The sequence below is a fragment of the Vipera berus genome (assembly GCF_964194415.1).
Source record: "Vipera berus genome assembly, chromosome: Z".
NCBI lineage: Eukaryota > Metazoa > Chordata > Lepidosauria > Squamata > Viperidae > Vipera > Vipera berus.
In genome coordinates, this window is record NC_138205.1 from 3,865,240 (window position 1) to 3,887,855 (window position 22,616).

Below are 22,616 nucleotides of genomic sequence, written 5' to 3' on the forward strand. Positions count from 1 at the left end.
ACTGTCAGGAAATTTCTCCTAAGTTTTAAGGTTGCTTCTCTCCTTGATGAGTTTCCATCCGTTGTTTCTTGTCCTGCCTTCGGGCACTTTGGAAAATGGCTTTTAAACCTGCAATAATTCTTTATTTTACAGTGATGTTCCTTCTCCTAGTTCCAATTTAGCTTCTTATATATGGAATTGTAACAGCAAAAAAAGGCAATTGATACTTACGATATCTATAAGTGCTTTCCCCCCCCCCCCAAACGTGGCAGCTTTAAGACATATGGACGTCAACCCCCAGAATTCCTCAGCCAGCAGATTTGGCTCGAGAATTCTGGGAATTGGGAGCCCACAGGTCTTAAAAGTCACCCAATTTGAAAAAAACAGCAAGACTGATCTACATGCATTTCAATCTTTAATTTTGTTCTTCCCTTTTCTCGTTCTATAATTGATTGGCTGTTAATCAAGCTTATGTCAATGAATGCAGAGCTGTCCTTCATGCATTTTCTTCGCTTTCGGAATCTCGTCACAAACAGCGGCAACATCCAAAATAGAACACAAGGGAGAGAAAACTCTTATGGACCATGAATAATTTGCAGGAGTGCTGTCCTGGCTGCAGAGCAGGAATCGGCCCCATATTCCAATTGTAGAGACTTCCAAATGTGTGGATTTCAATTGCCAGAACTCAGGGGAGGAAGGAAGGAAGGAGATGGGAAAGGAAGGGAGGAAGGAAGCGGAAGGGAAGGAAAGGAAAAGAAGAAAGGAAGGAGATGGGAAAGGGAAGGAAGATTTCAGAGAGAAGAAAAAAAATGAATGGGAAGAGCCAGAATAAATTGTTGACTTGATGTTCTCAGCCAGATCTTTCCGCATCATCACTGCTGCCATCTGCTGGCCAGTTAGGAATATCACAGATCGGTGAATCCATCTCTGCCTTCCTTCAAGGACATGGAGAATGGAATCTCACCCACCCACCCACCCACTCACACTCACAAACACACAAAATACACAGACCCACACACAGGCACACGCTTTTTTCACCTTTTTTCCTTGACGAAGTATCCGTCATCTTTCTTCTGAATACAGACGGAACAGGGGTTTTCCAGGTCATTCATCTGGGTCAGGGGTCTTCAAACCTGGCCCTTTTAGGACTTGCGGACTTCAACTCCCAGAATTCCTCAGCCAGGCATGCCAGCTGAGGAATTCTGGGAGTTGAAGTCCACAAGTCCTAAAAGGGCCAAGCTTGAAGACCCCCTGCTTGTGGACTTCAACTCCCAGAATTCCTCAGCCAGGCACGGCGGCTGAGGAATTCTGGGAGTTGAAGTCCGCAAGTCCTAAAAGGGCCAAGCTTGAAGACCCCCTGCTTGTGGACTTCAACTCCCAGAATTCCTCAGCCAGGCACGCCGGCTGAGGAATTCTGGGAGTTGAAGTCCGCAAGTCCTAAAAGGGCCAAGCTTGAAGACCCCCTGCTTGCGGACTTCAACTCCCAGAATTCCTCAGCCAGGCACGCCGGCTGAGGAATTCTGGGAGTTGAAGTCCGCAAGTCCTAAAAGGGCCAAGCTTGAAGACCCCCTGCTTGCGGACTTCAACTCCCAGAATTCCTCAGCCAGGCACGCCGGCTGAGGAATTCTGGGAGTTGAAGTCCGCAAGTCCTAAAAGGGCCAAGCTTGAAGACCCCCTGCTTGCGGACTTCAACTCCCAGAATTCCTCAGCCAGGCACGCCGGCTGAGGAATTCTGGGAGTTGAAGTCCGCAAGTCCTCAAAGGGCCAAGCTTGAAGACCCCTGATCTGGGTGCATCAAAATGGAAAGTTGAAAAGATTCCCGGGACTTTAGGCCTCTTCTACAAAACTAGATTCCCTTGGAACTGGATCCAGAACCTTTGGCCTACGGGCGGACCTGGACCTACCGCCAAAATGGAGCCCCAAATCTCCCTCGCTAAGCAAGGCCGTTGTTAAGTGAGCTTCGCCCCGTTTTCCGACCGTTCTCGCCACCATTGCTAAGGGAATCACAGCCGTGGCTCGGAGGGCGGCATGGTGGTTAAGGGGAAACTGATCCCGCAAAAACGGGATCGTTGCGACCGTCCTCGGGACACGCCCGTTGCCAAGCCTCCCGCATTTTGATCACCTGGCCCGGGGGATTTGTACGATGGTCGTAAAGTGCCCCCCCCAAACGGTCGTAACTTAAAGTCGCTTTTCTTCAGTGCCGCTGTAGCTCCGAACAGTCCCTAAACGGATGGCTGTTAAGCCGAGGACCATCTGTTACGCTTCCACCCCGTCTGAGTCCGTCAGGAATCGCCCCGGAAATTTGAGGGGGGTGCCCTGCAGTTGAAAGTCAGATTTCCCCTAGGTTTCTCCCCCAAACTCAAAAGAGACATTTTATGCTTCGTTTCGTTTTCTTTAAACGTCCATATATAATTTATTACGCTTCTCTTTTTCTTTTGTACAAGCTGAAAATAAACGGGCGGAGGGAACAGGGGGGGGGAAAGATGGCGGAGAGGGTGGGTTTGAAATCGGGGACCACCAGGATGGGAGGGGGACACGGGGTGGGGAGGAAAAGGAATTGGGGGCCCAGAGGAAAGGAAGAAATCTGGGGGGGAAAGGAGAGGAAAAAAGGGGGGCCTCGGCCCCCCTCCCGCCCCAGGATAGCCGGGGGGGGGGGAAAGGAGACATTTTTGTGGCTTTCTTGTTTTCTCCCATCCTGGTTAAAAACAAAGCTGGGTGGGGGGTGGGGGGTGGGATGAGAGTCCCCCCCCCACAGGCAGGAGTGAGGGGTGGGCTTTTGGCCAGAAGTCAGAGAAGAAAGAGGCACGAATGGAAAGAAGGAACGAATGAAAGAATTTCCAGTAGGAACCATCTGGACATCTCTTGTGGAGGGTGGGGGGGGGGAGAGAGACGGGACAGCTTGGAGGAGACCCCCCCCCCCTCATGCTTTGCCCCTCCCCCCGCTTGTAGCACGTCCGGCTCCCCCTCGGGTCTTCCGGCCAGATGGGGGTGGTGGTGGGGGGTGAGTTTTCGGAGACCCAGGAAGGGTTTTTCCATCACTCTGCCCCAGATCTGGGGACTCCTGCAGAAAGAAAAGACAATCAAAAAAAAAAAAAGAGAGAGAGGGGAAAAAAAATTGAGCGACCACCCCACGGTCTCCCTAAAGGTCATCCATACCTACCCCCATGCCGGTCTGCTGGAAGGAGAGGAGGAGGAGGAGGAAGAGCGGGGCGGGGTTTCCAGCCGGGCGGTTCGAGTTGAGGGGGACGAGGAGGTGGGTCAGGCAGGGGTAGGTCACTGGCACCTGGGAAGGAAATTGAGGCAGGGGAGAGAGAGAGAGAGAGAGAGAGAGAGAGAATTAGCCGGGGTGGGGGGAACTGGGTTCGAGGGGAGGGTCATGACACCGAAACCTCGCCGCTTCAATCGTTGTCGTCTTGCTCCGGGGGAATCAGTGATATGAAGCTTGACAAAGTTTCACCAGGTGTGACCAAGATTCACAGAGCTTCACCAAGTCGCAATTCACAAAGGTAAAAACAGGTAGTCCTCGACGTACGACCAAAACGTCTAGCGCTAAACAAGACGGCTGCTAAGTGAATTTTGCCCCGTTTTGCGACTTTTCTTACCGTGGCCGTTGAGTGGCGGCAGTTGTTAACTTAGCCGCGCGGTTGTTATGCCGATCTGGCTTCCCCCATTGTCAGAAGGTCACAAAAGGGGATCATAGGATCCCCCACCCCCGGGGACACGGCGGCCGTCATAAATACGTGCCAGTTGCCAAGCTTCCAAATTTTGACCATGTGACCTTGGGGATTCTGCCAATAGTCATAAGTGTGGAAAAGGGGTCATACGTCCCTTTTTCCCCCCTGCCTGTCAATGCTGCATTTTATTTGAACTGTCTCATTTATCAGAACCATGACACTGCCGTTGTAACTTTGAATGGTCACTAAATGAATGGCTGTACGTGGAGGACCACCTGGACAAAGAAGAGCGTGCACCGAGGACTTTTTCCTTCACCAGCAAGCCTGCGCCACCCATCCCAGTTCCACCCAGTTTGTTTCTTGCAAATGGCTTTTGTCAGGTGCCAAAGATCACATCCACATGTGAAGCTACAATTTAACTGCTTTATTGCTGAAGGCCCCCGCGCAGGAATCTTCCCAGCTAAAAGGTTAGCTTGGAATTAGTTAAGGGTCCACGAAAATTCGAGTGGGTTTGACTTTGTTCATTTGTGGCTATGTAGAGCAGAGGTCCCCAAACTTTCTTGGTTGGAGGAGCTAGAGGGAAAGGGAAGGGGAAACATTTTATGCGCATGTGCACGATGGAAACGGGGCGGTGCTAGTGCCCACATGACGCTAGCTAGCCCTGCCCTGGTTTTGCCATGTGGGCACTAGCGCTGCCCTGTTTTTGCTGCGCGGCGCAGTTAAGGCCACATGGCACTCCGTTTTTGCCATGCGGAGCCCCGTTTAGGCCACGTGGAACCCCATTTAGGTCATGCAGAGCCCCATTTAGGTCGTGCGGAACCCCATTTAGGCCACGCCAAGCCCCATTTAGGCCATGCAAAGCCCTGTTTTAGGCCACGTGAAGCCCCATTTAGGCCACGTGAAGCCCCATTTAGGCTGTGCGGAGCCGTTTTAGGCCACGCGGAGCCATTTTAGGCCACGCGGAGCCCCATTTAGGCTGTGCGGAGCCCTTTTACGCCACGTGAAGCCCCGTTTTAGGCCGCGCGAAGCCCCATTTTAGGCCCTGCAAAGCCCCATTTAGGCTGCACAGAGCCCCATTTTAGGCCGTGTGGAGCTCCATTTAGGCTGTGTGGCCGCGGCACTAGCACAAACAAGGATGAGTGGGCACACTTACCAGCCTGTCCCACAGCCCGGTGGCCAGCAGGCCACGGCCAGTAATGCGCCACAGCTCACGGGTTGGGGACTCCTGATGTAGGGATTCTAGGCTGATTCCTCTTTTGACTTCGCCCCCAGTTTCTGTCACTCCTTCTCTACCGCTTCGCTGGTCCTCTCTCCAAAGGTCCCTCCCACCTTCTGGATCCCACAAGTAGGGGAATTCCAGCTCTGCCATACCTCCAGATCCTGGATTCCGTCCCCGATCGGACTCTAGCTTGTCACAGGACTGGGCCCGCCGTGTTCTCTTTGGTTTGAGAGGCGCCATTTTCCGTCCTACCTCAGGTTCCCCTGGAATGGAAAGAGGAGCATCAGAGAGTCCTGAGCCCCAGAAAGAATTTGTTGGTTAAGGTGACCCTCTCTGGATTGTTAAAAAAAAATAATCCCACAGGCCACTAGAGGGCAGCAGAGCATTCGTATTTTTTTCTCTGTAGCTCTTTGTTGCCTCCTGCTGGAAAGGTTTAAATAAGTGTTCAATAAATAATACAAGGTAGTCTTTGACTTGCAAATAGTAAGCTAAAGAGAACCTTTATTGTCATTTTTTACTGTGGGCACACTGGCACACATTAAAAATGAAATTCTGTTGCCTGCTCTCAAAAGTGTTCCTGTACACAACACAAGTATAAACATGCTATATACAACATATATATATATATATATACCTACACCCTTACATATAACATAGAACAGTTCATTTACTGACTGTTCAAACTTACAAAGGCACTGAAAAATGTGACTTATGACAGTTTTTCACAGGGACGACCTCTGCAGTGTCCCCGTGATCATGTGATCAAAATTGAGGTTAATGACCTTTGCTGTGTCCCAAGGTCATATGATCCCCTTTTGCGACCATGGGGGAAGCCAGATTCGATTAACAACTGGGTTACTAACTTATCAACTCCAGTGATTCTCTTAACGAGTGTGGCGAGAAAGGTTGTAAAAATGGGCCAAAACTCATTTAACAAGTATTTCACACAACAACAGAAATTTCAGGATCAATTGCGGTCGTAAGTTCGAGGACTGCCTGTGCCCCAGAGAAAATGCTATTATCCCAAAGCAAAAACTCCTTCCCTTTGGAATTCTTGTACTGATTAATCCAGGATCTGCGTGAGGTAAACCGAGACCTTTGTCTTAGGACCTCGGTGTCTCTTCACCTTCGTTTTCCTGCTCCTTCGGTCTACGTCGGGGTTGAGCGACGGGAGGAAAGGTGCAGGAATCTTCTAGAATGGCTCCACCAGATACACTGCCTTCCTCGTTGCTGCGACTTCTTTCTGGCTGGCTGGGGGTCTTCCGGCCCCTGGGGAGGGCAACCGGCTTGGGAGGGCGAGGAGTCGAAGAGAGATCCCTGAATTGCTGTAAAACCAAGAGGGCGGATGTGGAGATATGAAAGGAGAGGGGATAAAAAAATAGAAATTTCTCAGAAGAAGCTTCCGGCTGCTGCTGGACTACAATTCCCAGCAAACCTAGCTAGCAAGACGCATGGTATGGAATGCTGGGAATGGTAGTTTTCAACCTCCAGAGCAATGCTTCTTAACCTGGGCAACCTGTCAGGACTTCAACTCCCAGAATTCCCCAGCCAGCCATAAACCATTCATTCAGCGACCATTCTAAGTGATGACGGCGCTGGAAAAAGTGACTTATGACCTGGTCCTCACAATTACAATCATCGTCCCTTTTGTGGTCACGTGAACAAAATTTGGGTGCTTGGTAACCAGCATGTATGTAGGAGAGTTAAAGCATCCTGGAGGGGGTCACATGATCGCCATTCCTGACCTTCACAGGTGGCAGTCAATCAAGGAAGCTGGATTCGCTTTAACGACCGTATGAGTCACTTACCGGGATGATCCACTTAACGACCATGGCAAAAAAGACTGTAAAATTGGACACGACTCCCTTAACAAATGTCTGGCTTAGCACTGGGAGTTCTTGTCTAAATTGTGGTCACTCCCCAGTCCTTCACCCAGAAGCCCCCAGCCCCAAAACACCTTTCTCCTGCCCCTTGAATTCAAAAAGACCTGTTGTTTTGCACCGGGCGGTGCCGTCAGTCGGTCCTTCTCGGAATTTGGTGTGCCCCCCATCACGCCCCTCTCGTCGGCCCCCGTCTGCTTTTCTTCCAGGGGGTGGTCTCGGAGGTTGTCTTTGCCCCCACTGTCCCGGGAGGTGCTCTCTTCAGCTGCAGATTTGGGAGAAGACGAACACAGGACCCATCAACCGCCAGGAATTCATTCAATTCATTCAAAAGGCAGAGAGTCCCCGGCTTACGACCGTTCGGTTCGTGAGCGTTCGAAAGGTACAAGGGCACTGCGGAAAAGTGATTTTATGACCCTATTTGCACGCTTCAGACATTTGCAGTGTCCCCCCGTGGTCACGTGATGAAAATTCAGACGCTTGGCAACCGGTTCGTATTTAAATGTCTATGGAGGTTCTCCGTCATTCGGGTCATGGTTGCCCCAAAGCTGCTTTTTTTTCAGGAGGCAACGGGACTTCCTTCTTTTTTCTTGGAAGACGTTTTGCTTCTCGCCCAAGAAGCTTCGTCAGCTCTGACTGGATGGTGGGGAATGGAACGGATTTATACTCCTTTGCAGACAGCTGGTCATTTGCCTTTTTTAGAGAGTCATTGAGACCACTCGGAGGTTTATCTGTGTCATCGGGGTCACCTGAGTGGTGCAAATGAGTGTGGAGTCTTCTTGGAACTCCTTTCAGCAGCTCCAAGAAGGCTCCACACCCATTTGCACCACTGAGGTGACCCTGAGGACACAGACAAACCTCCAAGTAGCCTCAACGACCCTCTAAAAGAATGCAAATGACCAGATGACTGCAAAGGAGTATCAATCCTTCCACTTCCCAACATCCAGTCAGAGCTAAAGAAGCTTCTGGGATGGGAAGCGAAACGTCATTCGTATTTATGACAGTTGCAGTATCCTGGGGTCATGGGATCCCCTTTTGCAATCCCCAAAATTCTGTTGTTAAGCAAGGCAGGCGTTCAGCGACTTTCGTCTCATTTTACGACCTTTCTTGGCCACGCTCGTTAAGTGAATCACTGCAGTGGTTAAGTTAGTAATGCAGTTGTGAAGTGAATCTGGCTTCCGCCATCGACTTTGCTTGTGAGGGACCCTGCAGCCGTCGTAAAGACATGCCAGTTGCCAAACGTCCAAATTTTAATGACATCACCAGGGGGATGCTGCAACGGTCGTAAGTGTGAAAAAACGTCATAACTCACTTTTCTCAGGTCCGTTGCAACTCCGAACGGCCACTAAACAAACGGCTGTAAGTAGAGAACTATTTGTAATGTGATTTGAATAGTGTAGGTACTCACTGACAGTGCAAACCAAAATCACCCAGCAATGCCTTGAATTTGGAATAGAATGGAATGGAATAGAATAGAATAATAAAATAAGGAATGGAGTGGAGTGGAATGGAATGGAATGGAATGCAATAGAATTAGAATTAGAATTAGAATTAGAATTAGAATTAGAATTAGAATTAGAATTAGAATTAGAATTAGAATTAGAATGAATAGAATAGAATAGAATAGAATAGAATAGAATAGAATAGAATAGAATAGAATAGAATAGAATAGAATAGAATAGAATAGAATAGAATAGAATAGAATAGAATAGAATAATAAAATAAGGAATGGAATGGAATGGAATGGAATGGGATGGGATGGGATGGGATGGGATGGGATGGGATAGGATAGGATAGAACAGAACAGAACAGAATAATAAAATGAATGGAATGGAATGGAATGGAATGGAATGGAATGGAATGGAATAGAATAGAATAGAATAGAATAGAATAGAATAGAATAGAATAGAATAGAATAGAATAGAATAGAATAGAATAGAATAGAATAGAATAGAATAGAATAGAATAGAATAGAATAGAATAGAATAGAATAATAAAATAAGGAATGGAATGGAACGGAACAGAACGGAACGGAACGGAACAGAACAGAACAGAACAGAACAGAACAGAATAAAATAAGGAATGGAATGGAATGGAATAGAATAGAACAGAATAGAATAGAATAGAATAGCCCGGAGACTAAAACATAGGAAGAAGAACAGTTGCGGGATTTGGAAATAAATGGCTGGTCTAGAGAAAAGGAGGACTTGGGGGGGGGGCGGGGGGGGGGACATGATAGCAGTATTCCAATATTGGAGAGGCTTCCACAAAGAAGAGGGGGATCAATTTATTCTCCAAAGCACCAGAAGGCAAGACAAGAAAAAATGGATGGAAACTAATCAAGGAGGGAAGCAACCTGGGATTAAGGAGAAACTTCCTAACAGTGAGGGCAATTAACCAGTGGAACAGCTGGCCACCAGAAATTGTAGGTGCTTCATCATTGCAGGGTTTTGGGGTTTTTTTTTTAGAAAAGAATGGACAGCCAGCTATCTGAAATGCTGTAGGTTCTCCGGCTTGAGCAGGGGGTTGGACTAGAAGACCTCCAAGGTCCCTCCCAGCTGTGTTCTGATTCACTTCTGGATTATTACAGCAGCCACCTCATTTGCCAGGCTCAAAACATGTCTCTGTCATATAAACTCACCCCCTGCATAGCTGAATGCATACTACTCATCCCATTGGCGGCGTGAAGGCAAGTGGACTTCAACTCCCGGCGTTGCTGGCTGGGGAATTCTGGGAGTCGAAGTCCAGTTGCCTTCACGTTGGGCAATTCTAGGAACGTCTACCCACCTATATCCCAGCTGGCTTCTGCCCGCCGAATGGTGGCAAAACTTGGCTTGGTGCTCTGCAGGGGAGGGTGAGGCCTCCATCCTCTTTGCCCTATGTGGGTTTCAAAACAAACAATCAGTCGATATCAGACGCTGTGCTAGAAATCAGGAGAGGGGGAGTTCTAGTCCCGCCTTAGGCTGGATGTCTTTGGGCCAATCACCAGCAGACGGAGAGTTCTAGTCCCGCCTTAGGCATGAAAGCCCGCTGGGTGACTTTGGGCCAATCAACAGGAGACGGCGAGTTCTAGTCCTGCCTTAGGCATGAAAACCCACTGGGTGACTTTGGGCCAATCACCAGGAGATGGTGAGTTCTAGTCCTGCCTTAGGTATGAAAGCCCGCTGGGTGACTTTGGGCCAATCACCAGGAGACGGCGAGTTCTAATCCCACCTTACGCATGAAAGCCCGCTGGGTGACTTTGGGCCAATCACCAGGAGACTGGGAGTTCTAGTCCTACTTCAGGCACGAAAGCCCGCTGGGTGACTTTGGGCCAATCACCAGGAGACTGGGAGTTCTAGTCCCGCCTTAGGCATGAAAGCCGGCTGGGTGACTTTGCTCCAGTCCCTCTCTCCGAGCCGAACCCACCTCGCAGGGTTATCGTTATGGGGAAGACAGGAGCAGGAAGCTTCCCCACCTTGATTTACTTATGAAGTCATAAAGGCAAGAATTTTTTTTTAAAAAAAAATCTAATAAATACTCAGCCTTCCATCCTTCCGAGGTAGGTAAAATGAGGACCCAGATTGTTGGGGGCAATTAAGCTGACTTTGTAATAATGCCGCTTGGGGTGTGTGTGAAAGCCCTACTAAGCAGGCATATACATAGAATGAAGGCTACTGCTAAGCTTGTAAGCCGCCCTGAGTCTTCGGAGAAGGGCGGGATATAAATGTAATAAAAATAAAAAATAAACCAAATATTACTTTTAGGAAGGAGCTCCTTTTTTGGGGGTAGCCCTTCCTTTTTTTGGGGGGGGGGGACCTGCGTGATTTTAAGCCGCCGAGGTCGCCCAGGCTTCAGAAGAGCTTCCTTGGACCACGTGGGGCTCCCGGGGTCATCTATGCAAGGGGAGGGGGGAGGCGAGCTGAGGAGGCTGGAAAATTCTGCCCACCTGTGTCGTCCGAGGATCGTCTTCTCTGCTGCTCCCGCAAACTTCCCGTCCTTTGTTCCATTTCAACGCTCTAGCCAAGGAAGAAAAGTGATGAACTGCACGCCACGGACAAGAATGACAGGATGACAGAGTGGGAAGGGACCTCGGAGGTCTTCTAGTCCAACCCCCTGCTCAGGCAGGAGACCTTATGCCATTCCAGACAAATGGCTGCCCAGTCTCTTCTTTAAAAAGGAGGAGGAGGAGGAGGAGGAGAGGAGGAGGAAGAGGAGGAAGAGGAGGAGGAGGAGGAGACAGTTGGAAGGGACCTCGGAGGTCTTCTAGTCCAACCCCCTGCTCAGGCAGGAGACCTTATGCCATTCCAGACAAGTGGCTGTCCAGTCTCTTCTTTAAAAAGGTGGAGGAGGAGGAGGAGAGGAGGAGGAAGAGGAGGAGACAGTTGGAAGGGACCTTGGAGGTCTTCTAGTCCAACCCCCTGCTCAGGCAGGAGACCCCTATGCCATTTCAAACAAATGGTTGTCCAATCTCTTCTTTAAAAACCCCCAGTGTTGGGGCACCCGCAACTTGTGAATTAATCACTGGTTAATTGTTCTGTTAGGAAATTTCTCCTCAGTTCCAGGTTGCTTCTCTCCTTGATTAGTTTCCATCCGTCGCTTCTTGTCCTGCCTTCAGGTGCTTTGGAGAACAGGCTGATTCCCCACCCACCCACTTCTTCTCTGTGGCCACCCCTCAAATATTGGCACACTGCTATACCAAGGTGCTTTTCCAAAAGGCAACTGGACTTCATTGTTTTTTTTTCCTTGAAAATATTTTCTTCAAGGAAAAATAAGAAAGTCCAGTTGCCTTTTGGAAAAGCACAACCGTGGGACAACCATGATCTGGATCAGGGGTCTTCAAACTTGGCCCTTTTATGACTTGTGGACTTCAACTCCCAGAATTCCTCAGCCAGGCGTGCCTGGCTGAGGAATTCTAGGAGTTGAAGTCCACAAGTCATAAAAGGGCCAAGTTTGAAGACCCCTGATCTGGATGATTGAGGATCTCCATAGATGAACACTGCTATCACGTCACCCCTCGTCGTTCTCTTCATTAAACCAGACATAACCAATTCCAGCAACCATTCTTCGTATCTTTTAACCTCCAGTCCCCTGATCATCTTTGCTGCTCTTCTCTGAACTCTTTCCAGAGCCTCAATATCGTGTTTTTTTTTTGTATCACGATGACCACAACTGGATGCAGTGTTCCATGTGTGGCTTTACCAAGGCATTATAACGTGGTATTGACACTTCACATGATCTTGATTCTATCCCTCTGCTAATGCAGCCCAGGATTGCATTGGCCTGTTTGGCTGCTGCAGCACACGGCTGGCTCATGCTTAAGTGATTGTCCACATAAGGCAAAGACGGTCCCCGTTCCTGGTTTCCCAGAATCGGGGTGTCAACATCCAGCTTGTGAATCCAAACCAAACTCCGGCTTCTTTCCGTTTCCAAAAATCTTCCTGTTTATTGAATACATGGCATGGCAATGTCGAAACGAAAGTAACTCTGAGGTTCCCAGACACCAGTCCGTAGAATGAAACAATAATTCCTCCTCTTGCGTAGTCCGTGTAAACAATGTCACTTTGTTACGGGAACCGTCTGCTTCCTCTCCACACCTGCTGCGGTGTCTTTGGGGAGGTTTCAGACTCTCTCGCGGTCCTCAGCAGAATCGTAGAGGTTTCGCTTCTTCATCTAACCCAGGGCTGTCAAACTTGCCGCATCACGTGATGTGTCGCGATGTATCGTGACTTTTTTCCCCCTTGCTGGAGCTGGGGTGGGCGTGGCTTCTGCGTGACTCACCTGGCCCGTGGGTCGGCAGTTTGATATCCCTGATCTAATCCATTCTAAAGCAACACCTCCCCTCTCTTATTCCAATGGCAAGTTTTATTCTTCACATGGGGTGTTTTCCCCTGGTGGAGAATTACCTCTAGCTTAGCATCCAAGCTCCACCCTTTCGCACGTTCCATTCCCGGCAGTGGCACTCCTTGGACGCGCGACGGCTGTAAGAACTTGGTCCTCCGCCCGTCCGTCGATGCCCTCTCTGAATCAGGAGTGGAAATCTTGTTTCGGAAGGAAAGGGGATTTTAAAAAGGGGGTCTTTCGCGTCCCAGCCCTTACCCCAGAATTAAATTTCCTTACCTGTTTAGATCGGCCTGGGAGGCCTTTGACCCCGCTTCCAGGTGCTGTTGCGGTCGCCATTCCCGGAAGCAGCATTGTTCCCCCCGCAATGTCCTGGTCCAGTTTCCAGTCTTTCTCGTGGGCGACGGAGTACATCAAGGGCTTCGTGTCCTCCCCTCCCAGAGGAGGCGGGGGAGGATTGGCAGGCAGATCGTCGGAGTCTCGCTCTCCCTTGATGCTGCGGTACCGGCGAAAATGGAAGAGGCCCTTTTTCCTCTTCCTTTGTAGAGGTGGGAGGGAATCGGACAGGCCTGGCCGTACCACACAGCTCTCAGATATCCGAGGATAGCTGTGCAGGAGAGAAATGGAGAACTAAGAGAGCCGAAAGTGATTTTGGAGAGAAATGTAAGATACATACATAGTCCTCAAATTATGACCACAAATGAGCCGGAAATTTCTATGGCTAAGCGAGACGCTTCCCTCCCTCCTTCTCTCCCTTCTTCTTTTTTATTTCATTCCTTCTTGTTCTGTCTCAGCCTACGTGAGTCCTTGTTACGCTCACAAGGAGAAACCCCTCTTCCAACGAGCAGGCAGGAAACCGCAAGAAAAAAACAATCCCCTTTTATTATTCACAGACCCGAATCAACGTCCAAGGCAAACAAACACAGTCCACAGAAACTCGATCCTCAGCACGAATGGTGGCCTTTGGCAACCAGCACCTCCCGCACTTTCCCTTTTATTATTCAGCCCAGGCGTGGCTTCCTAATGCCTTCTCCTTTTCCTTTGGAGCCACCCCATTGCATTCCTCTGTCCTACTCGCTTCTCTTGCCGGCACTTTCGTGCATCCTGGATATTTCCCAGCTGTGCTTCATCACTGTCCAACTCAGACTCCCAGCACAGCTGTGTCTCAGCCTGAGCGCGAGTAGAGGGGCCGGGCTCCTCGTCCGACTGTAAGTCTTGGAGCTCCTCAGAGCCTTCCTCTGACTCTGATGTCACTCCATGCCCCTCCTCCTCCTCCTCCTCCTCCTCCTCCTCAGACTCAACTGTCAGGTCTGCTGGCTGGCGAGGAATCCCAACACTTCCTTCCTTCTCTCCCTCCTTCCCTTTATCCGTCCAATTTATTGGCCGACCGTCTTACAATATTTTTTTTAAAAAATAATCAAATGATAGAAATAAAATACAGGTAAGTCCACGACGAACGACAACGGAGGCCCAACATTCTCTTGTTAAGTGAGGCATTTGATAAGTGAATTTTGTCCTGCTTTACAACCTTCCCCCCCCACCCCGGTTGTTAAGTGTATCACCGCAGTTGTTACGTTAGGGACACGGTTGTTCAGCGAATCTGGCTTCCCCGTTGATTTTGCTTGGCAGAAGGTCGCCCAAAAAAGGGATCGCGTGGCCCCTCCCCCACGGGACTCTGCGACCGTCATAAATATGAGTCAATCGCCGAGTTATCTGAATTTTGACCAAGCGACCGGGGGGGATGCTGCAACGGTCGTAAGTGCGAAAAGCCTGTAAGTAAGTAAGTAAGTCACTTTTTCCAGTGCCGTTGTAACTTCGAACGGCCACTGAATGAACTGTTGTCAGTTGAGGACTAGCTGCATTAGGGAGATATTCAAAGATACTGTAAGAGCAGGAAAGAAACCAAAACTAAATTGGAAGCTGTTTTTCTTCCCGGCTGATCTTAGCAAAGACAGAGTCACAGAGTGGGAAAGGAGATCGGAGGTCTTCTAGTCCAGGGGTGTCAGACTCGATTTCATGGAGGGCCGCATCAGCATTGCAGTTACCCTCAGGGGGCTGGGTGGGCGTGGCCAGGGTGGGCGTGGCCTACTGGGTGGGCGTGGCTAGAGTGCGTATGGCCTGCTGGGTGGGCGTGGCCAGCTCTACATCGTTCGCATCAAGGGTGCCTATGGGGGCCTGGGCAGGAGTGGGACAGATCTGAGGGTCTCTGGCAGGAGGAGGGTCTCTGGGCCAGGGCCAGGGCAGTGGGGGCTGTTCCCTCACTGTTTCCAGGATGGCTTCGTGGGCCACATGAAACCACTTGGCGGGCCGGATCTGGCCCCCGGGCCTTGGGTTTGACATGTCTGTTCTAGTCCAACCCACTACTCAAGCAGAAGATCTTATACCATTCCAGACAAAAAGCTGTCCAATCTTCTTCTTAAAAACCTCCAACGATGAAGCCCTCGAAACGTCTGGTGGCAAGTCATTCCACTGGTTAATTGTTCTCACCGTCAGGAAGTTTCTCCTTAGTTCTAGGTCGCTTCTCTCCTTGATTGGTTTCCATCCGTTGCTTCTTGCCCTGCCTTCAGGTGCTTTGGAGAATAGCTTGACTGCTTCTTCTTTGGGGCAGCCCCTGAGATACTGGAAGACTGCTATCCTGTCCCCCCCCGCGTCCTTCTCTTCATCCCCAATTCCTGCAACCGTTCTTTGTATGTTTTCGCCTCCAGTCCCCTGATCCTCTTTGTTGCTCTTCACTGCACCCTTTCCAGAGCCTCAACATCTTTTTTACATCGTGGTGACCAAAACTGGACGCCGTATTGCAAGTGTGGCCTTACCGAGGCCTTGTAAAGTGGAATTAACGCTTCATGTGATCTTGATTCTATTCCTCTGTTAATGCAGCCTAGCACCGTGTTGGCTTTTTTGGCTGCTGCAGCACACGGCTGGCTCCTATTTAAGGGATTGTCCACTAGGACTCCAAGATCCCTCTCACAGTTGCTGCTATTGAGCCAGGTACCCCCTATCCCATCCCTGTGCATTTGGTTTCTCTTGCCCAACTGAATGACATCAACTCTGTCCTAGAGAGAATTGTGCTCGGCTCACCTTATTGTGTTGCTTAGGACTCTCCGGTTGAAAAATTCATCAAGACCCTCATCCAGTCTGGGCACCATCCCGTTCTCCTGTTCTCTGGATTCCAGGGAACGAAAAAGTCGGTTCTGGAAAAAAAACAAGAAAAAACAACCCTGGGACCTGTTAATTCTTCCCATAGATTAAGTGGGGCATGGGTGGATGAGTGGGGAGATGGAATTAAAAGAGAACCCACGGATGAAAGAGGAGGAAGATTGGAAAGTAAGCTGGATTGAGATCCGAAAGGCCCTTTTTTTCAGGAGGCAACTGGACGTCCGTGTCTTTCTCTGAAGTGGTTTCGCTTCTCGTCCCAGAAGCTTCTTCAGGTTCTGACTGGATGGTGGGGAATGAGAGGATTTATACTCCTTTGCAGTCATCTGGTCGTTTGCATTCTTTTAGAGGATTGTGGAGGCCACTTGGAGGTTTGTCTGGAGGGTCCCCTGAGTGGTGCAAATGGGCGTGGAGCCTTCTTGGAACTGCTGAAAGGACCGTGTGGTAGACTGGAGATAGTTGGTGTTGTGTCCCTCCCCCTCTGTTGAGGGAGGGGTGCTCAGTTTTGACCGAGATATGGCCTCTTTGACCCTGTTCTGTTCCAGCCTATGACTGGCCCTGTTTGTGTGTCAGGGACAACCCCTTTTTTCCTTTTTTACAGTCAATAGGCTGGAAAAACCCAACCCAAATTTATTTACAGTTCAAACAAAAAAGCAACAGAACATTTCCTTCCATAAATGAATCAACATATCAAACAAGACTCAACAAACAAGAGTTAAACAGAAGTAGCCAGAACAGACCAGGATTCCCTTAGAATATTCTCCAAACGGTTGCCTTTAGCAACAAGCCCCGTCCACACCTTCCCCTTTTATTATCAGTCCCAAGGCGTGGCTTCTCACTGCCTTCTCCTCCTCTCACTGAGTGGCCTCATTGATTTTTCTCTGCTCTGCTCTGCTGGATTGCCTTCTGCTTCTAGCATCTCTGAACAGATTCATCTGTGACTTCTCTGAGTCCGTCACCTCCTACCCACACAGCTGAGCCTCGTGAGGAACACGACTGGAGGAGCCAGGCTGAGAGTCCTGCAGTGCATCAGAGCCTCCCTCCGACACCAAAGGCTCTCCAAACCCCTCCTCCTCCTCCTCCGATTCATCGGACTCAGCTGCTGGGAGCACAGGCTGACCCTGAATCACAACAGACCCCTCTTTCAAGCCAGCGGTCCACTCTGTCCAGAATGTGGACTTTGCTGTCTTCGAAAGAGCGGCCTTGCTCTTTTAAAGGCAGACGGACGGCTAAATCTGGTCCTGATGAGTTTGTTCTCCTATGTGGTGCCGTGAGTTTTAAGATAAGATAACCTTTATTGTCATTTTTTACTGTGGGCACAATGACACGCATGAAAAATGAAATTTAGTTGCCCGCTCTCAAAGTGATCTGTACATGGGTCACTGCACTGTACTACATATACCACATTGCTCATTTTGTGTCTGGGTGTTTTAGCCATCGGGTGGACAAGTTTCTGCCTTAGTGTATTGGTGTGTTCGAAGTGTGCACGCATGTTGTGTTGGCTGAACATCCTCCTGAGGTTTTTCCGATATTCCTGCGACATATGGAATGACTACGCTGGAGGCTACGTTCTTTGGCTACAGGACCTTTTCACACACTCCACACCCATTTGCACCACTCTGGCAACCCCCGAGGACACAGACAAACCTCCAAGTGGCCTCAACGGCTCTCTACATGAAGGCAAATGACCAGCTGTCTGCAAGGAGTATAAATCCTTCTGTTCCCCACCGTCCAGTCAGAGCTGAAGAAGCTTCTTTTATGAGGAGTGAAACGTCTTCAAAAACAAGGAAGTGCAGTTGCCTTCTGAAAAAAGCCCCTTTGGGACTATTAACCCTTCACGCGGTCAAGCGGGAGAAGGAGGAAAGAGATACTTTGGACGAGGTACTCACGCTGGAGCGGAAGCGAGTCGAACGAGGCGGCCGGGGTCTGCCGCACGTCCGGTGCTCAAGCCGAGTCCCGTCTGTGGGCAGCTCACAAAACTCATCGAAGGAGGCGCTGTGTGAATAGGGGTAGGGAGTGTTGCCCACGAGAGCGATCCACCCCAGAGGTGAGCTCATATTAGCAGTTGTGAGGTCACTGTCCTGTTCCAATCCACCTGCAAGTGGAGAGAAGTCGTTAAGTCATTGCAGTCATAAGTTGAGGCGTCATGTGACCGGACTCCATTTTACGAGGGTCATTTCAGTGAATCCCACTGAACGAATCCAGCATATCCAATGGGTAGTTTTGGCCGTTTTGGGCCAAAGAGAAAAAAAAATGGGGGATTTGTGCAGGGCTGATTTAAGCTCGAAACCCATTTTTGTTGCCCGGATACAGATAGTCCTTGACTTACAACCACCACTGAGCAAGAACATTTCTGTCGCTAAGTGAAACACGTGTGAAGTGAGCTTGGCCCCCATTTTGCGACCTTCCTTGCCACAGTTGTGAAGGGAATCACATTAGTTGTTAAATTAGTCAAACGATCGTGAAGTGAATTCTGGCTTCCCGGTTGACTTTGCTTGTCAGAAGTTTGCAAAAGGGGATCACGTGACCCTGAAACGCTGCGACGGTCATAAATATGATGCCAAGCGTTGGAATTTTGATCGCATGACCGTGGGGATACTACAGCGGTCGTAGGTGTGAAAAACAGTCACAAGTCGCGTTTTTCAGTGCCGGCGTAACTTTGAACGGTCAACAAATGAATGGTTGTAAGTCCAAGGACTACTATTGCACTGAGTGGGGAAGCTCACTGAACCCATTTGGAAGCTAAAGCAGAATTTATAGGAACAATAACGCCCTATCAGACAAGCAGACAAATGAGTTGTCTCGGGAAATCAATTAGGATAAGTCTGACCAAGATTAATCGCAGTATTTTACAGCTTCTTTAAGGTAACCATCAATTTACGACCACAAAGGCGCCCAGAATTTCAGTCCTTCGGTGAATCTCCGCACTTGTTAAGTTAGTCAATACGGTGGTTAAGTGAATCTGGCTTCCTCCGTTGACTTTGCTTGTCAGAAGGTCATAAAAGGGGATCACAGGAAGCCTAAAACACTGCAACCGTCTTAAGCACATGCCAGTTGCCAAGCGTTTGAATTTTGATTAGGTGACCACGGGGATGCTGCAGCAGTGGTTAAGTGTGGAAAGCGGTCCTAAGTCACTTTTTTTCAGCGACGTTGAAACTTCGGTCGCTAAGCGAACGGTTCTAAGTGGAGGCCGACCTCTCTGGATTAAAGAACGGCGGCTATGAAAGTTGTTGTTGCACTCACTAATGAAGGCAGAAACCGGCCTGATCCTGCGGCAGTTCTTCTGTCTTTTGATCGCCATGGTGTCCTGCAGGAGAGAACACAGAATAACAGGGTTGGAAGGGACCTCGGAGGTCTTCTAGTCCAACCCCCTGCTCAGCTAGAAGACCCTCTACCATTCCAGACACGTGACTGTCCAGTCTCTTCTTCAAAACCTCCAGTGATGGAGCACCCACAACTTCTGGTGGCAAGCTGTTCCACTGGTTAATTGTCAGGAAATTCCTCCTTAGTTCTAGGTTGCTTCTCTTCTTGATGAGTTTCCATCCGTTGCTTCTTGTCCTGCCCTGAAGTGCTTCAGACAACAGGTTGACACCCCCCCTCTTCTTTGTGGCAGCCCCCTCAAGAATTGGACGACTGTGATCATGTCAACCCTAGTCCTCCTTTTCACTGGACTAGCTAGACATACCCCATTCCAGCAACCGTTCTTTGTATGTTTTAGCCTCCTCTTCTCTGCGCTCTTTCTAGAGTCTCAACATCTTTTTTTTATTGTGGTGACCAAAACTGGATGCCGTATTCCAAGTGTGGCCTTACCAAGGCTTTATAAAGCGGTATTAACACTTCACATGATCCTGATTCTATCCTTCTGTTAATGCAGCCTAGGACTGTCTTGGCCTTTTTTGCTGCCGCTGCACACAGCTGGCTTGTATTGAAGTGGTTGTCCACTTAAATAGGAGCCCACCCAGAGCCAACGAGAGAAACATGTCGGTCACGCTTCAACTTATCACTTAACCAGTGGAACAGCAAGCAACCTGGAATTAAGGAGAAACTTCCTGACAGCGAGGACAATTAACCAGTGGAACAGCTCGCCACCGGAAATCGTGGGCGCTCCATCACAGGAGGTTTTTAAGAAGAGACTGGGTAGTCGCTTGTCTGAACTGGTATAGGCTCTCCTGCTCGAACAGGGGGCTGGACTAGAAGACCTCCAAGGTTCCTTCCAAATTATCATTATTATTATTATTATTATTATTATTATTATTATTATTATTATTATTATTATTATTATTATTATTATTATTATTATTATTATTATTAATTAATTAATTATTTATTATTATTATTATTTCCGAGGTCCCTTCCCACTCTATTCTATTTTAAAGCCTGCCCAAGGGCAGGACTTGCAAAAACCGGGGATCCCGCCAGAGTTAAGTTGGAACCTCTTACGATGTTGGAATCCAGCTCGTGGTCGGTGAACTCTTTCGGTCCCTGGAGTTGGGGTTTCCCCAGATGTTCGGGAAGGATCGCGCTATCCTGACTGTCCGAAAGTCGGTGGAGATGGGTGATGTGTTGAGCCTGGGGTTGGAAAGAGGAGAGAAGAAAGATGGAGGCTATCAGCTTGGGATCATCCTGATAACAGGTCTGCAGTACCAGTGCTAAACACAAGGGGGAGGGGTTTAAATATGTATATATAAAGTGCATGGATGCCACTTCCGGAAGTCTGTTCTAGGTCTCAGAGGCCCAGGCCTGCATCCCACCACTCTATGTGTTTGTGTGTGTGTGTGTATACTTCACATATATATACTATATATATGTAGTCCTCGGCTTACAACAGTTTGTTTAGTGACCGTTTGAAATTACAGTGGCGCTGAAAAAAGTGACTTATGACCGTTTTCCCCACACTTACGACCGTGGCAGCATCCCCGTGCTCACGTGATCAAAATTCAGACGCTTGGCATCTGGCTCATATTTATGACGGTCGCAGCATCCCGGGGTCACGTGATTCCCCTTTTGCCAATTTCCGACAAGCAAAGTCAATGGGGAAGCCAGACTCGCCAACCGTGCTATTAACTTAAAAATGGCAGGGATTCGCTGTGGCGAGAGAGGTCGTTAAATGGGGCAAAGCTCGCTTAACAGAAGTCTTGCTTAGCAGGAGGAATGTCCCGCTCCGTTGTGGTCGGAAGCCGAGGACTACCCGTATCAAGGGGTTCTGCCACCAACACCGGGACTTCCTCACGTCTCCCATCCAATTACCAACCAGGTCCGACCCTGCTTAGCTTCCCAACTCCAAGCAAGAGCAACTGGGGATTCTGAAAGGCTGAGGCACCAGGCCCCAAATCGGAATAAAGTCCTGACATGGAAGTGAGGGATGTGGCTCCACTTGGAGGGGAGAGGGGTGTGTGAAAGAAGCACAGATTGTCCTCACCAGGTTCTTGTGAGCGTAGTACAACTCCTCCAGAAGTTCCTCCACAATGGTGTTGGTGAGATACGTCACGACCGAGAGCTTCACTTCACTGGGAAAGAATTCGGGTGGAAGAACATCAGAGGGCGAATAGCAAGACAACAGAGTCACAGAGCTGGAAGGGACCCTGGAGGTCATCTAGTCCAAACCCCTGCTCGAGCAGGAGACCCAATACCTTTTCTGGCAAATGGCTGTCCAGTCTCCTCTTAAAAAGGAGTAGGAAGAATAGAATAGAATAGAATAGAATAGAATAGAATAGAATAGAATAGAATAGAATAGAATAGAATAGAATAGAATAGAATAGAATAGAATAGAATAGAATAGAATAGAATAGAATAGAATAGAATAGGAGCTGGAAGGGACCTTGGAGGTCATCTAGTCCAACCCCCTGCTCAAGCAGGAGACCCTATACCAGGAGTAGGCCACCTTGGCTCTTTTATGACTCGTGGACTTCAACTCCCAGAATTCCTGAGCCAGCATGGCTCAGCTTGGAAACCTCTCCCTTTCCCCCTCAGCGTGGCTGGCTCAGGAATTCTGGGAGTTGAAGTCCACGAGTCATAAAAGAGCCAAGGTGGCCTAGCTCTGCCCTAGACCATTTCAGACAAAATGGCTGTCCAATCTCTTCTTCAAAACCTCCAGTGTTGGAGCAACTACAACTTCTGGTGGCAAGTCGTCCCACCGATTAATTTTTTCTCACCAGTCAGGAAATTTCTCCTTAGTTCTAGGTTGTCTCTCCCCTTGATCAGTTTCCACCCATTATTTCTTGTCTTGCCTTCTGGTGCTTTGGGGAATAGGTTGAACCCCCCCCACACACACACTCCTCTTCTTGCGACAGCCCCCTCAAATATTGGAAGACTGCTATCCTGCCTCCCTTAGGCTTTCCTGAAATACCTGCTTGTTTTCTGAGGCTCAAGGTGAGATGCTCACCTGGTTCCTTGGATCTGGAACCCGCCTCCACCTTTGATATGGTAGCCGTAGCAACAGCACTTAGACTTATCTACCACTTTATTTATTTATTTATTTTATTTATTTTATTGAATTTGTATACTGCCCTATTCCCATAGGACTCAGGGCAGTTTACAGGGCAGTTAAAACCATGAAATAAAAAAAATTAAAATCAATTAAAACAATTAAATTAAATTCAAGCCTCAAAGGTAAATCTAAAACCCAATTAAATTAAAAACCCCACAGTCTGGGCCAAACAGCTCGAAGAGCCAAGTTTTCAGGTCCTGGCGAAACGAGCGAAGGTTGGGGGCAGTCCTAAGTTCTGTAGGTAGTTGGTTCCATGGGGCAGGCGCACCCACAGAGAAGGCCCTTCCCCTGGGAATAACCCTCCGGCATTCATTAACCGGCGGTACCCTGAGAAGGCCCTCCCTGTGGGGGCGCACAGGACGATGGGAAGTTGATGCCGGCAGCAGGTGTTCCCTTAGATAGTC

General features: G+C 49.0%; 1 protein-coding gene across 4 annotated transcripts in view; it reads right to left on the minus strand.

Annotated features, from left to right (window-relative positions):
* Positions 1-2,311: 2,311 nt before the first annotated feature.
* LOC308677929 (capping protein, Arp2/3 and myosin-I linker protein 3-like) overlaps positions 2,312-22,616 on the minus strand; it is a 57,582-nt gene continuing 37,277 nt past the window's right edge. For 2 of the 4 annotated variants that reach the window (XM_081344639.1, XM_081344637.1), the window contains 14 exons: positions 21,145-21,232; positions 20,166-20,294; positions 18,969-19,032; positions 17,615-17,820; positions 15,651-15,763; positions 12,852-13,179; positions 12,638-12,772; positions 10,681-10,750; positions 9,540-9,629; positions 6,860-7,017; positions 5,999-6,197; positions 5,025-5,165; positions 3,140-3,262; positions 2,312-3,040 (listed from right to left, as the gene is read on the minus strand). In XM_081344639.1, the coding sequence (XP_081200765.1) occupies positions 3,015-3,040; positions 3,140-3,262; positions 5,025-5,165; positions 5,999-6,197; positions 6,860-7,017; positions 9,540-9,629; positions 10,681-10,750; positions 12,638-12,772; positions 12,852-13,179; positions 15,651-15,763; positions 17,615-17,820; positions 18,969-19,032; positions 20,166-20,294; positions 21,145-21,232 (1,870 nt within the window). In that variant the 3' untranslated portion in view covers positions 2,312-3,014. Of the gene's footprint in view, positions 3,041-3,139; positions 3,263-5,024; positions 5,166-5,998; positions 6,198-6,859; positions 7,018-9,539; positions 9,630-10,680; positions 10,751-12,637; positions 12,773-12,851; positions 13,180-15,650; positions 15,764-17,614; positions 17,821-18,968; positions 19,033-20,165; positions 20,295-21,144; positions 21,233-22,616 lie in introns of those variants that run through there. The other 2 variants (XM_081344638.1, XR_014028572.1) reach the window with 2 other exon arrangements.